The 16,824-nt window shown below is 35.8% G+C and overlaps 1 protein-coding gene across 1 annotated transcript in view; it reads right to left on the reverse strand.

The window, feature by feature from the left end:
* Positions 1–16,824, reverse strand: part of LOC130072189 (cilia- and flagella-associated protein 46) — a 122,736-nt gene that overhangs the window by 73,161 nt on the left and 32,751 nt on the right. The window contains exons 12-20 of the mRNA XM_056237202.1: positions 16,496–16,721; positions 14,956–15,076; positions 14,070–14,190; positions 12,604–12,719; positions 11,151–11,242; positions 7,383–7,498; positions 3,795–4,007; positions 2,698–2,932; positions 770–913 (exon numbers count right to left, since the gene is read on the reverse strand). Coding sequence (XP_056093177.1) covers positions 770–913; positions 2,698–2,932; positions 3,795–4,007; positions 7,383–7,498; positions 11,151–11,242; positions 12,604–12,719; positions 14,070–14,190; positions 14,956–15,076; positions 16,496–16,721 — 1,384 coding nt within the window. The remainder of the gene's footprint in view (positions 1–769; positions 914–2,697; positions 2,933–3,794; positions 4,008–7,382; positions 7,499–11,150; positions 11,243–12,603; positions 12,720–14,069; positions 14,191–14,955; positions 15,077–16,495; positions 16,722–16,824) is intronic.

Here is a 16,824-nt window from a genome sequence, read left to right on the forward strand (position 1 = left end):
GAATTGCGATATAAAGTCAGAATTAAGTGATATAAAGTCAAAATTAAGTGATATAGTCAGAATTAAGTGATATACAGTCAGAATTGTGTGAAGTGATATAAAGTCAGAATTGTGTGATATAAAGTCAGAATTGTGTGAAGTGATATAAAGTCAGAATTGTGTGATATAATGTCAGAATTGTGAGATATAAAGTCAGAATTAAGTGATATAAAGTCAGAATTAAGTGATATAAAGTCAGAATTAAGTGATATAAAGTCAGAATTAAGTGATATAAAGTAAGAATTGCGATATAAAGTCAGAATTAAGTGATACAAAAGTAAGAATTGCGATATAAAGTCAGAATTAAGTGATATAAAGTCAAAATTAAGTGATATAAAGTCAGAATTAAGTGATATACAGTCAGAATTGTGTGAAGTGATATAAAGTCAGAATTGTGTGATATAAAGTCAGAATTGTGTGATATAATGTCAGAATTGTGAGATATAAAGTCAGAATTAAGTGATATAAAGTCAGAATTAAGTGATAAAGTCAGAATTAAGTGATTTAAAGTTGTCAATTGTCTTTTAAAATGTTGTATTCTGTGGCTGTGAAGCTTCCATAGGTTTCATAAGTCTGAATATTTGTTGCCGTACGCCATATTTGTCTTGCGTGCGCACGTACACTTTTAGTAATGATCCTACGCACAGTTTTATAAATGAGCCCCCAGATGTTTATACGGACACATATGAATATCTTTGCTCAGTTTGTGTGTGTGGTTGTGTGACGTCACCTCATCGTTGATGTCCAGCTTGGGTCCGATCTGCTGGTGAAGAAGCTGTTTAACCGAGACCCACGAGCTCAAGATCTGCTTCCTCACGAGGACCGGCACCGGCTCAGCGTTACCATTGGACAGCTTCAGCGCAAACTCACACACCTACACAACACACACACACACACACACACAGTCAGGTATCAGCAGATTACAGATGACCTAAGTTAACTATAGACCCGATATAGTCCGGCTATGAGGAACACAGTTCTAGCCAGAATAACCTTGAGCTCGGCTACATGTCATTTTTGCCAAAATACAGGTGATACTCGAAAAATTAGAATATGGTGCAAAAGTGCATTTATTTCAGTAATTCAACTTAAAAGGTGAAACTAATATATTATATAGACTCATTGCATGCAAAGTGAGATATTTCAAGCCTTTATTTGTTATAATTTTGATGATTATGGATCACAAAACCTTTTCACAATATTCTAATTTTGAATTTGGGGTTTTCATAAGCTGTAAGCCACAATCATCACAATTATAACAAATAAAGGCTTGAAATATCTCACTTTGCATGTAATGAGTCTATATAATATATTAGTTTCACCCTTTAAGTTGAATTACTGAAATAAATGCACTTTTGCACCATATTCTAATTTTTCGAGTTTCACCTGTAACTTGCGAGATGTGTGATATTCCCTCATGTAAGCAAAGTCAACAGTGATTACACGATGTTTGGTTTCATTTCTTCACTCATTTCATTTCTTTGTTCTATTCCCGTGCTGTGGTTTAGACGTCTATTAAATGTTCACTGACAGCCCAGATGCTGCCTTGCTTTAGCCTGGACGTCTCAGCTGTGTTTGGACGCCATTAGACGTCTTTTAAACTTCTCTTGCTGGGAACCTTCACATACTTTCTGCTCTTACACATCTCGAGTCTCCTCGAGCCGACATGCTGACGCGTGTTTGAAATAGATAACGCAAGCGAGATTAGCTTCTCATGTCAAGTGTGAAAAGAGCAGTGTTAGGAAAAGAAGTTAGTGAATAATTTCCCTATATTAAAAAGGCTTTCATGTGGAATTACCGCTGATAAGTGCAGAGGAAGGCCTGTAAATCTGCACAAAGGGAAATTTAATTAGAGTGAGCGAACAGAAGAGAAGCAGCCGATCACATGACGTGTTTAACTGTGTATTTACTGGCTCAATCACACTGCAAATCTATTTCTGAGAGATTTTTATGGGCCTCTTTTCATTAAAAGTGTTCACTTGGATCAGGAAAATACTCTCATGCTTCTCATATATATCCAGATTTATATATTTGAATTGCATATAAAATCTCCACTCATTTGGATTACACATTTTGTCAGTCATAAAGAAATGAAAGCTAGTTTAACACTAATTTAATTCACAATGGGTGCTTAGCTTGTTTTAAATTCAGGGCCTGCCTTCAGAGAGTCTAATTATGGTCTGAGATTACCCACAATGCTTTGCACAAGGGCATGTTATATGTTATAAAGTCAGAATTGTGTGATATAAAGTCGCAATTGTGTTATAAAGTCAATTGTGTGTTATAAAGTCAGAATTGCATGATATAAAGTCAGAATTGTGAGATATAAACATTCAATTGCGAGAAATTTTGACTGACTATTTTTCTCAGAAATGCATATTTTATAACAGAGTTTATAATCTTGATATAACACGTATATATCAAGATTTATATATTTGAATTGCATATAAAATCTCCATTACACATTTTGTCAGTCATAAAGAAATGAAAGCTATTTTAACTCTAATTTAATTCACAATGAGTGCATCACTTGTTTTAGATTCAGGGAGTCTATTTATGGTCTGAGATTACCCACAATGCTCTGCACAGGGGCAGTTTCCAGTGTGTTTTGTGAAACGCTGTGTTTCCAGCCTCGATGGGACTGAAAGAGTTGCTCACCTCCAGAGCTTTCTTCACCTCCTGCACGCCGGCAGCGTCCAGCCCTGGGCCGTGGGGCGGGCCGGACTTCTCCACGCTCTTTCCTCGCACTTTCTTGGTCTTTTCGGCGGTGGGCTGAACGTCTGCCTTCTCTGAGTCCTGCGGCTCCTGATCGGCACGCACAGGCGTCACACACCACGGCTCGATGAGTCCCTGAGCCACAGCGTCACAGAGCAGGACCACGAGCGCCACCTCCCTGAGATACAGCACAGACTCCAGCAATATAGAAATACAATAATCATAACAAAATAATATACATAAAATACTATAATTACACAATAATATATATTTACACATATATAATTATGTAATTATAAAATAATTGAATGCAATTATAAAATAAAATAATGAGATATGAATTAAATAAGATTATAAAACGAATAATATAATGTAATTACATAATATTTAAATAAAATAATAATATAAAATAATAAAATAATGACAATTATATAATAATAAAATAAAATTATATAATGACATAATATATTATATACAAGTAATATAATTACAGAATAATAAAATATAATTTAAAAATAATGATGTAATTATAGAATAATTAAATAAAATAATATAAAATATAATGATGTAATTATAGAATAATTAAATAAAATAATATAAAAAATAATGATGTAATTATAGAATAATTAAATACATTTATAAAATAAAATTATAAAATTATAGAATAAAAAAAAATAATTAAATTAAAATAATAATTAAATAATAATTAAATTAAAATAATTATAGAATTATAGAACAAATAACATAAAATATAAAATAAAAGCACACCTCTCTTCAACAAGACACATGATTGAGAACTAGTGATGCAACAAACACAACTAATAAAGTTATACAATAATATATCAAATAATTATATACAAGTAAAATAAAATACAAAACAAAACCCTTTTCTCAACAATCTTTCATGTCTGGAGCTCAAACACACACACTGAACTTTAATACTTGCTGTAGAGGTTTCTGCACATCCCTGTCAGCACTAGAACTAGCGAGAATTGACCAATCAAACATCACTAATAACGTAACACAAGGCCACATCTTACCCAGCATGCCCTGTCTGTCTGAGGAGCTGTATGAGACGGCTGAATGTGGGCAGGAGGAGCCGATGCCCCCTGGTGGCCAGAAGCCAGATGTTGTAGTTCCACAGATACACAGCTGCATTAGCCACCAGCCACGCCTCGCTAAGCTCCGCCCCCAGCTCCGCCCCTCGCAGGAAGTGACCCGTGGCATACGCCGATAAACCCTTGATCCAATCACTGAGGAAAGACACAAAAAAGGCAACCAATCATGCAGCTGTAATCAATTACAACAGTTCTAAATGAACACATGAGAATGGATGTCATTACTATTATACAACTATTAGTATATTGCATTTTTGTTCTAAAATAATTCATTTATATTGATTTACATCAGGGGTCACCAAACTAAGGCCCGCGGGCCAACTCAGGCCCGCCACCCCCCTTTGACTGGCCCCCCAGCCCCTCTGCCCCCCACTACTTAACCCAACAACGCACGCGCAGGCAACAGCAAAATGTCTAGCGTTAAACGAAAAGTTGATAGAGAGTGCAGAGTTTTCAAAGAACAGTGGACCAACGATTATTTTTTTGTTCAGTGTAAGGACCAGGGATGTAGTGGAGGCTAAACGCACGTAAAGCCGTTTATGCACCTCCCAATATTCGGAAATAGCGTTTACCCACCTCCAAAGTGCGTTTATCCACCTCTAAATAGCTATAAATTAAGCTTATGTCGTTTTAGTTTCATATTGTTAATTATTAGTTTCATAGGTTGTTAAAGGAGCTGTATGTAAGAAATTTATTTCAATTAATCATAAAATGGCCCTGAAATGTCACTAGACATTAGAAATCATGTACATTTCAAATACTTATATCACTAACAACAGTAGTCTGGCCAGGATATTGTCATTTAAAAAGTGCAGTTGCAGCCCTCAACTGATGTTGATGTTGTCATGTTGTGTTTTGGTCTGATGCTCCACCCTCCACCTATCTACCAATCACAAAGTCAGTAGTGTTGCAGCATCCGGGTTGCCAGCTCTGCTCTAGTTACCACAGCTGCAGCTCATCACGTTCCTGCTGGATCCTGCAGCCAATCTGGCAACCTCGAGTCAGGGAGGAGGGGGAGGGGATACACCACTCTACAGTAATTTGAAAGTGATTGCAGTACTAGTTTTGGCCACAATCTTACATACAGCTCCTTTAAACCTAAGACGAACTCTTTCATATTGCGCTGCATTACTGTCAGTGTTGTTGACTATTACTGACGGTAAGGTTGCGCTGCTGACGCTCGCGCAGCCTCTCGAGGAGACATCTACACAAATGAGCGCACACACACAGTCAGTTTTTATATTTTTAACATATGTTAAGCAACCTCAATTATTTTTCCTGAACACCATCACGATTGAAAATGTGACATTGATTTCCTACAACAGTTCGATAAACACATAAAATTAAGTCACTTAACATTTTAGATGCAATATTGGCTGTTTTTGTTCTGTTTCAGCAGCGAAAATAGTTCCAAACAAAAATCACAGCAGAACCACGGCGCATCTCACAGGAACACTCAACCTGTTTTCATTACTGAATGATTCAGCATTTTGAACGAATCGATTGAGTCAAAGATTCAATGACCCATTCATAAACATCTGTCTCAATTTTGAATGAATCAGCCGTTTGAACAAATCGTTTGAATGAATGAATCAATGACTCACTCATTAAGACGGTCGCCTGCCGCCACCTACTGGCGGTTTGTGTTATGTTTAAAAGTAGATCATTCTTTCCAACATTTCTTATTTGTAAATTTAAATCAATTTCATAACATAATTTTATGCAATTGTAATTTTTCAGTGTAAATGATTTAATTTGATCCGCCCTATAGTGTCTTATTATTCGAAATAATTGAATTTATTGATCAAATTTAGGAATTTAAAAAGAAAGATGAAGCATACATTTAATAATATTGGGGGAGGGGATGCCCTTTAAAGGTGCAAATATTGCAATATGCTGATTTAAATATCAAAGCTAATTGAACACTGATGAGAATATTGTTTCAGAATAAATTAACACACAAAAAAAATAATAATAATCCGGACGAGAAACTTTTTTACTCGGACAACAGATTTATTTGTCCGAAGGACAAGCGTATGAAAAGGCTTAATGTTGAGCCCTGCCTATAGCAATGTCATCAGGATACACATAGACCGGTAGGCAGTGGCCCACCTTACTGGGTGACCACGTCGTGGTCCACCAGAATTTATAGTTTAACTTACCCACCTCTTTTTTTACCACTACATCTCTGGTAAGGACTATGCAGTTTGTATTATTTGTAAAGAAAGTGTGACGGTTTTCAAAGAATATAATCTGCATCGTCACCACGAAACCCGCCACAAAGAGTATGCTAGCTTGCGAGGGCAAGCAAGAGAAGACAGGATTCGGAGGACGATAGGCGGACTGGCTGCACAACAGAATGTATTCCTTCGCCAAACTCGGAATCAAGTGTTGATATAGTAGTGTGGATATAGTAGTGGGGATGGCTGTGCCAGGCTAGTAATCTCTACTACACAATGAGGCCTGCTGGTGGTCATTTTTGTCTGGGTCATACAATTCTATGTTATATAGCTGACCCGGCCCCCCCCATCACAGTCAGGAACGATAATGTGGCCCCCAGAGAAAAAAGTTTGGTGACCCCTGATTTACATTATACTGACACACCTACCGACAACTTCATAAAAAGAAAATTCATTAAAAAAAAAAATGTCATTGATATAAATTTGTTTAGGTCAGTAAACAATGTGAACATTAATTCTGCTTCCTGTATTATTACTATTAATAATTTCATTATTAATCAATAATTTTAATTTTTTTTATTGTGTACAAACGTATATATATCGTCTTTTGTATAATATGTTTAATTGTATTTTACGGAGTTGTTTACAAGTTCTTGTTCTATTATCGTTGTTGTAATTGTTTTACCCTCTTCTCTAGTTTTAGGCCTATATAGATAATAATATTATAAAATAAAAATAAAACAAATAATTAAATATAGGCTACTGTTGCAAAAAAGCAGACTGATGCAAAGCAATATTTAACCAATCAACTATTCTAAATGATAGAATTACTAATATAACATACTGATATTTAAGATTTTAGATTTAGATTTTACGTCTGCACTTTTATGACGCCTTTATCTCATCACAATGATCATATGGCAATTTACACACCATAAAATGTATTTAAATTCTATGCTGCTGGTTAGTTGCTAACTGAATTACACAATAAAGCTGAATCTAATGTCATCTAATGTCATCTGTATGGCCGATACATATTGCTGAATATTGCCGGTCTGATGGTGAAGAACAGCTTTGTTTATCTGTGATTCACACGCCTCGCAAGCTGATTGTTTCATGCGGTTTATAATCTGAGAAAGTCATTTAATGCATGCTGGGATGTGGAATAGAGCGTCTCTCTGTGATTATCTGGTCTATTCAGGTCCACATCATTAATATATAACACGCTTAACATCCAATCAGCTTCTGAGATGAGAGTGTGTCACACAGAGACGCACGTGCATGTAAACGAGTCAGGGTTATTAATATCATTAAGTGTGTTATTGCTGACCTGTACAGGGTCCAGTGGGCGTCGTCCTCCTCGGGTGGGCGTGTCCTTCTGTCATCAGGTGTCACAGCAGAGCCGTTTAGCTCCACCCCCTCAGAGCGCAGTTTTAGGATGGTTACCTAGACAACACAATACTGTGCTTTATGGGATGCCAATTTTAATGAGAACTTGAACTGAATCACTATAAATAAATCTGGTGTATTCAATTAACCCTATAAATCCTATTTGATACGCATATTTCTAAGGCCTATAAAATGAAAAAATAAATGCTGAAAAACACCACAATATCCTTCTGTGTCTGATTGATGGTTTAGACTGTTTTATAAAGTAAAAGGGTAACACTTTATTTTAAGGTGCTTGTAATAAGCAGTAATAAACAGTTAATAAGACACTTATAAGACCTTATAAGATACATATAAGATGCATACAAGCATTAACTAATTATAATAAATAAATTAAATTAAATAATACATTTTTTCAAGTATCAATACATTGCACTTTTAGAACAGCTGAACAAACATAAATGGTAACACAAACTCCCAGTCCCTTAAAAATGTACCTTCCCAAGAGGGAGTAGTTTCCCTGATCTCTTCAGGGCCTGGACCTTTAATTAACCCTTATATGAAGTAGTTAATGCTTATATGCATCTTATAAGGTCTTATAAGTGTCTTATTAACTGTTAATTACTGCTTATTACAAGCACCTTAAAATAAAGTGTTACCAGTAAAAGTCTTTTAGTATAATTGTACAAACGTCCTCCTTCAGCTCGAGCTTCACGAGTCTTTCTGTGTCAAATCTGCTCTGATTTTATCAAGTAAACGCAAGAATAACATTAGTAATATTACAGCTGGACTGAAGCAGGTTTACTTCATTATCATCATCATTTATTATAAAAATCATGAGTACCAAATATGATCATCAGGCTTTTGAGGAAGGTTTATTTGTTCATCTCTCAATCATAATTTTATTGCATTGCATTATGTTTTAAAACTACAGATCATAAAACTAAGGATTTAAACATCATATTACTAGCAGATATTAATATGTATATACATTTTCTGCAAGTATCTGCAATGCTGTTATAAGGATCTCATTGATTTACATTACAAGCATCATAATATTATAATTTTTTGTCCATATGAATATCAGCATCTGCATCATATTTGTGCTCAGTTTGAGTCTTTGAATAAAACAGCTGTTTTTCCTTCATATTCTCACTATATCATGAGCCATAAAAGCCTGATGTATCAAATATGATACAAAATACACAACTTTTTAGGTTTTAAAAAAAAAGTATTTTGTCAATAAAATGTTCAATTTAAAAAAAAAAAACCTATTATTATTTCCTAGGCTTTCACAGGGTTTAATACTCATTGCATAAGCTGTGTTGTAGCAGAGACTCTCGTGTCTGTAATTCCTCTCGAGTGTCGCGTGTGCAACCGGGGCTGATGGGATTGAACGGTTAACACAGGACGACTGCGGATCAAAGCCTCGCGTGTCCACGAGGATCTCACATCCCTTCACTTCCCCCGGACGGAAACGCTCATCAAATTAAAAGGACGCCTTTTGAAAAATCAACCCCTTCAAAAACAGAGGGAACATATTCGCCGAGAACAAAGTGATGTGCTTTTCAAAGAGAAGCTGCTCTGCTATTGCCAAGGTCATCGCTTCTCGAGTTCTCCACGCGTCTCTGAAGACATCATTACACAGATCGTCCTGGAGGTCTAATGGAGTCATTAAAAAAACAGCACATGATTGAGTGAGACGTCTTCATTTCATAAAAAGTATTTCAGCCAAAATTTAAATTACATCATTTACTGACTTACAAACCCATATGTTGTGGAACGAGGAGAATTTATTCATTTTCACCTCCACATTTACACAAACACCATTTACAAATTCTTCTTTTGTGTTCCACATAAGAAAGAAAGTCGATTGGTCTGAAACGAGGGAATGAGGGAGAATAAATGATGAGCATTTCTGTTAAAAACACACTTCAGGAGAAACATTGCAATGTGATTCTGTCTATTTTCCTTTCACAGACTAGTGGAACGAAAATATCCAAAATACACATTTAAAGTCCCCCTGTGGTGAAACTCCAGCTTTTAATGTTGTTTATATGGTGTTTTTAATCTGCTTTAAGACACACCATGTGTAAGTTCATAAGTCGACAGCATTGCTGAGTATTTCCTCCTTAAAACTGCAGTGAACCAAAGACAGTCTCAAAAACACGGTTTGAAATCGCTGGTGTTTCTGACGTCACAAACGACCTTGTAACCAATCAGATCAACGTGTGATCGTCAACCAGTGGATCTCTGAGCTGAGTGAGTGAGTGGAGGCGGGGCTCATTTGCATATTCATAGAACCGTGCATACTAAATGAGGCGAGGGTGTCGGGTTACATTCAAGATATTTTAAGGCATGAAGACATTTTTTGCTAGGAAAAAACATTTAAATGTCATTTTGGTCAAAGATGAGTTTTAAGGAATGAAATGATTGACTACAGGGGGACTTTACGTGTTTATTTTATTGCATTTTATATCATTTAAATCTCAATCCATCTCTTTAAAAGCGGTGAGTTTGAGTCAGCAGCTTCACACACACCAAAATTCAAGATATTGGGGCACAAATGTCTGTTTTTGTTACCTATAAAGCCATAGCAGAACGATTGAGACACACAGCCATGTTTCTGCATAAATGCATGTTTTGAACGAATCAATAACTCATTCATAAAGAGCCATTTACTTAATTCCTGAATGATTCAGCCGTTTAAACGAATCGAATGACGTACTCATTTAAACATTTACTGCCACCTACTGGAAGTTTTAGTTTCTTATTTAGCGTATGATTTCATAAAATAAATAAGTCATATTCGATATTAATAAAAAAAACTGAACTGAATTCTGTCATCATTTACTCACCCTCATGGCTGTTGTAGCCTAAAGGGTTATGTGTAATAATGTAGTTTAATCAAATATAATATTTCTTTCTAAAGCTTATTTTTGTAATGTCTATTTGATGCTTTTCTCATTTAACACAATAATGACTTATTAATTATCTCCTGGGGGTAAAAGCTCAGACAAATTTGATGTGCGATTAATTAAATAAATTCATCGCCAAATCATGAAATTAATTAGATTAAACATTTTAATCGATTGACAGCCCTAAATATATTACATAACATAACATAGCATAAAATTGCACATAACATAACATAACATAATCCGTATTATAACTTCTGAATCAGACATAATCATGGTAATGAAATGTATGATGTATAGCAATAAATGATGAATAATTTACACAGAATTTCTTCCCCCAAACCCAGTAAGAGCAAAACCGATTCTAAAGATTTCATTAGCATTCGAATAGTGTTTACGCTCCTGAATTGTATAATTGATGGAGGTTTTATGGATTTGTTGGTTTTATTTGCAGTTTTTTTAACCTTTACAGCACTTTGGAACAACATTGTTGTATTTTTTGTTGTATTTAAATGTGCTTTAATTTATTTTTTAATTGAATGCAACTCCAAAACAAATACTAACTGATAACCCCAACCTGTAACCCTTAAACTTAGCATTAGTAGCACATTCTGACTGTTTGTCACGATCGGATCCATTCGCGTTTTTTTTCGTGAACTTTTCTTGACTAGTGACTGTGTGATTTGGGGATTGGGATTGACCAATCAAACTGTCTGTTGGGCTTGACCGGTCTCGAATCACGGCGTACTCACCATCACGAGGGAAGCGTTTGATAAGAAAGCGTTTGATACCTCAGCGTTGATGAAGTGGACCTCAGCTAACAGACGCAGAAGCGGATCAGTCTGGTTCCTTCGCTCCGGACTCGCTCTGTTCTTCAGTTTACCTGCAATCACACGTGAGGGAACCCGTCATCAGAACCAGAACACACCTGATCATCTCCGACACTGGAAACATTATTGCTGTTGTTATTTATCACAACTTAAAATTCAACATTAGAATAAGAAATAATGTGTTGTTTCAAGTTAAAAAAGTGTGTTTGTGCTTGACTTAAAATATTAAGTTCAGTTAACTTTAGTTAAGTTGGATTTTTAAGTTATCCCAACAAATTGTAAGTGTTTATAACTAATTGCAGACATATTTTTTACAGTTTCACACAAGCCTTTTGTCTCATAAACAGGCTAAATTAGTGATATTATTCCCCCTATTCTTTATCAACAGTACACAAAAATGCGTATAAACTGAATTATAGTCACGCCAGATTATGATCAATACCAGTTTGATGATTTCATGATTCCTTAAAGGGATAGTTCACTCAAACATGTAAACTCTGTCAGTAATTACTCTCCCTCATGTTGTTCAACCCCGTAAGACTTTCGTTCATCTTCAGAACACAAATTAAGATATTTTTGATTAAATCTGAGAGCTGGATCACTCCTCCATAGGCTTCTAAGGGATCGAAACTGGCCGGCCCAAAAGTTATTAAAGACATCGTTAAAATAGTCCGAGTGACTAGTATATAGTGAGCCTACGTGAGTTTTCATTTTGGGGTGAACGAACCCTTTAATTGAAACATCCTGGTGATTACAGTACATGTCTTGTCTCATAATTACCGTCATTCATTTCTGAATTCCACTTGAGTAATGTGTGTGAATAAATAACACGGTTTATCTTTCTATTCATCAGAATCAGAGAAGCCCTGAGGATGGGATTAACTAATGGGTCACTTCGGCACGATGATGCAATGGCTCTCAGAAGACTCGTGAAACATTAATGATAGTCGACAGATGGATCGAATCAGTCAGAATCAGAATCAGGGCATTTTTAAGACTTTAGCTTGAAATGAAATCCTAAATAAATCTTTAAAGATAGTCAATAAAACCAGCAAACATAAGAGTAAAAACATAAAACACTTGATATCTAGGAGAAAATGTAGACAATTAAAGTATAAACTAGTTTCCATTAAAATAAAAGCTAATAATAATAAATAAATTAAATATTTGAAATTAAGTAATTGCATAATTGTGTGTCATTTCTAAGCTCCTAATATCATCAAACAGAATTGCACACGTAATGATCTAGTCAAACCCGAGACACTCAAACAGAGTTTCGGTCTTCAGGGAAATCCACCTGTCCCATATCAAATTATGATATTACACACATCTCTTGTAAAGGTATTTTTGAAACCTGTGCTATTCCCTCCACATACAGCAGCTCTACATCATGGCTCTCGCGGGGGTCACTTACTGGTGCTCTCCCATCGTCCGTCATCATACAGCAGACAGAAGCGACAGGCCGCGCGACACACATCGAAAACCTCCTGTTTCCGGGCGATCTTGGCCAGAGACGCCCATAACCTCAGCCTGACGAGCAAACACACACCACAGAAACAACATGAGAGTGATTCCCTCGGCGTCTCAGCTTCAGTCATACGCAATGATGAATTCCTGCTGGTTTTATTCGCATGTTCCCTCGTTGCAGAAGAAACACAGAATCATTCCACTGTAATGATGTGCTGAACGTGGCCTTGAGAACAGAACCGTAATGATGAATTCTGGGGTGAATGCAGGAAATTCATAGCAAGCCTTGTTTTAATGAACACAGAGTCTGTGGCTTCTACATTCATACATTCATTTGTGAGAATGATATGAGTCTAGAGTTGCACTACCGGTCAAAAGCTTGGGATATGAAGATTATTTTGTGAAAGAGTCTCTTCTGCTCATCAATGCTGCATTTATTTGATCGAAAATACAGTAAAAATTGTGAGATATTATTGTAATGTAAATCAGCCGTTTTCTATGTGAATATACAGTAAAGTGTAATTTATTCCTGTGATCAAAGCTGTATTTTCAGCATCATTACTCCAGTCTTCAGTGTCACATGATCCTTCAGAAATCACTCTAATATGATGATTTTATCAATGTTGAAAACACATGTCCTGCTTCAGGTTTTTGTTGAGAAATCGTGATACACTACCTGTCACGTTTTCTATGTGTTTAGTTATGTTCTGTGATCTTGTTTTCCCCCTGTCTTTGATTTTGGTTCAGTCCTGTTAGTTTTTCCCGCTCCTCGTTTGTGTTCAGTTTCTTCACCTTTGTTCAGTTAATTATCCCATTAGTCCCTGTTCATTTAAGCCCTGTGTTTTCCCTCAGTGTTTGTTGGTCGTCGTCAATGTATGGTTGTGTTTACCCTGAATTCCTGGAGTTTGTTATTTTGTTCTTGTATGTTCCTGAAGTTAATTTTGTAAATAAATCAACTACTTTGACATTCCTGCATCCTCGTCTTCAGCTACTTGCACTCAACCTGACACTACCATTTAAAATTCTGGAGAAAAAAAGAACATTTATCTTTTTATTGTGAAAGGATGCATTAATATGAACATTTATAATGTTACAAAAGATTCTATTTAAGATAAACGCTGTTCTTTTGAACTATATATTCATCAAAGAATCCTGAAAAATAAAACATATCACAGTTTCCACAAAAATATGACTGTTTTCAACACTGATATAATAATCATAAATGTTTCTTGAGCAGCAAATCATCATATTAGAGTGATTTCTGAAGGATCATGTGACACTGAAGAAATAACAAATAAATGCAGCAATTATTCCAAACTTTTTCAAAGCCAGTGGAAATAACTATTCCAATATTTTAGTGTCTTGTAAATAAGCAACATGGCAAATAAAACACACACACACACACACACACACCTCTCTTTATCATCTGAGCTCTTGTCAAGTCCAGCCAAATGACCCTCGACCTTCTGCACACAGGTCATGTGATGTTGGGCTTTAGCGGCGAGATGTGTCACATGATCCTGGTCTCCATCAGCTAGAGAAACAGAACCACAAAACACAACAAAACCAGCTCAGCGCGCCTCGAGTACAGTTTAAGATGACTCATGCAAACACAAGCTGTAATAACAGTAAAGGCATCATGAGCTTCTTCATTAAAACAACACCAGGGTGAGTAAAGGATTACTCAATTTCATTCTAGGGTGGACTATCCCTTTAAAGTATAACGTTAAAAAAAAAAAAAAAAAAATTATATAATGATTTATCACACATATGTAGTCAGCAGATCTGTCAGGACCGTCACACACACACACTAATTTTATGAGAATGGCTTCCTCTCTATCTGAGTCCAAATCTTGTCTTAAAATGCATCTTTTCTCTTTAGCTTTTAAAATGTAATTTTTTTTGTTGCTCTTAACTGTTTTTTTCTTTTTCTTAATTTCTGTACATTTTTATTACTGTTGTTGTACAGCACTTTAGTCGGTCTGCAGCCATTTTTAAATGTGCTTAAGAAATAAACCAACTTGTAAGTATAGGTGATTCATAAATTAAAGCATCTTGTGACAGTCTTCAGAAAGCGCCGCTGATCTTCGACGGATCAAACGCACGGGCTGTCGGCAGCCATCGATTACGCACTGACTTATGGGACTAAAGGAGGGCTGGACTGATATTCCACATGTAGATCTGACATGGGAATTTGTCAAACGACACTTCAACGCTACTGTCAGCATAACGTCTCAAAGCCAGACCTGTGATTAACAGCATTAACAACAGTTAAATGAGATAAAAAAAAACCTGTAACCTTTGATTTTGCGGTCAGCATCGAGAACGGTTCGGAAAGCTTCAGGTGCCAGAGCGACTCCAGCACTGACCAGCAGGGGGCGCCGCTTTCTCAAACTCTCACGCCCTCTTCCCTCCGTAGCCTGTTCAAATAATATTACATAATCAATAAGGTTCATACAGCACAGCTCTGATGCTAAACCTGTGAGCCGCGGTGCTGAGGTTTCACACACACGATACAAATACTGGGATTATATCCTGCTTTTAAAAGAAGTCTCTTCTGCTCAGCAAGAATGCATTTATTTGATCAAAAATACATTAAAAACAGTAAAAATTGCTAAATATTATTAGAATATGAATAGCCATTTTCTATGTGAATATACAGTAAAGTGTAATTTATTCCTGTGATCAAAGCTGAATTTTCAGCATCATTACTCCAGTCTTCAGTCACATGATCCTTCAGAAATCACTCTAATATGAGGATCTGATGCTCAGGAAACATTTATGAATATTATCAGTGTTGAAAACAGTCAGATTTTTGTGATACACATTATTCGTCAGGATTATTTTTAATGAACAGAATCTTTTGTAACATTATAAATGTCTTTACTTTTCAGTTGAATGCGTCCTTGATGAATAAAGTGGCGACACTTCACAATAAGGCTTCATTTCATAACATCAGTTTACTAGTTATGAACTAAGAATGAACAATTCTTCTAGTGATTAATCTTAGTTAATTTCATAATTTACTAATAATTTTGGTTAATAAACGTGTCAAAGAACGGTGAACTAACATTATTATTTTTTAACTAACATTAACAAAGATTAATGTTAATATATATACTGTATATATATATATATATATATATATATATATATATATATATAGATTGCTCATAGTAAATCTAATACATTAACTAATGTTAATTAACTAACATTAATCTGTTTTTTTTATTTTTAGTCTACAGTATGTACACCACTTCAAAAAATGCTTTTCTTACGTACATTTGTGTTGTTTATAGTTCAAATATAAAAAAAGTATTGAATCAAGATGCATTTACTAGATGAGTAAAATGACATAAATTATATCTTGTTTTCTAAAAAAAAAAAAAAAAAATCTTAAAACAAGCAAAATAATCTGCCAACGTGGTATGAAAAATAATCTTAATTCAAGTGGAAAATTAAAAATGTTCTTTCCTATTGGCAGATAATTTAGCTTGTTTTTTTTTTCTCCAGAAACAAGATTTAATATCTTATGTAATTTTACTCATCTAGTAATTGCATCTTGATTTAAGAATTTTTAGATATTTGAACTGGAAACAAGACAAAAATACTAAGTTAGAAAAGCATTTTTTGCAGTGGTCAGACAGACGATTTGTTCCATCTCTGTTATTTTGTATTTTTAGTCTATGTACATCAGACGGGCGATTTTTAAAATGCGTTTGTGAAGCTAAAAATAGTTCTTTTGATAAACACATCAGAAGATGTTGTGTTTGGTCTCCCTCCATCAGTCCCAGAAGTCCCTGCACATGAGTGTACTCTTCCTCCAGACGGACACGCACCTGTTGCATGAGTCTGGCGGCCTGGTCCTCGCAGCGAGTGTGTGTGTGTGCGCTGAGGACGGAGGAGCGCAGGTGGAGGAGGTGTAAAGAGGAGGACAGATGCTCTGAGGGAACATCCAGATCAACGGCTTTATGAAGGTGTTTCATGGCAGACTCCAGCTTCTCATCCTCCTCGTCCACAGCGGCCAGCTCAGCGTGAACCTGACCACACACTCCCAGCAGCATGCTGTGGACACACACACACACACACACACACACACACACACAGACAGAGAGACACACACACACACACACACACACACACACAGATAGACAGACAGACAGACACA

Source organism: Rhinichthys klamathensis, unplaced genomic scaffold, assembly GCF_029890125.1.
Source record: "Rhinichthys klamathensis goyatoka isolate OS25496 unplaced genomic scaffold, OSU_Roscu_1.1 h1tg000482l_1, whole genome shotgun sequence".
In the NCBI taxonomy this organism is placed as follows: Eukaryota; Metazoa; Chordata; class Actinopteri; order Cypriniformes; family Leuciscidae; genus Rhinichthys; species Rhinichthys klamathensis.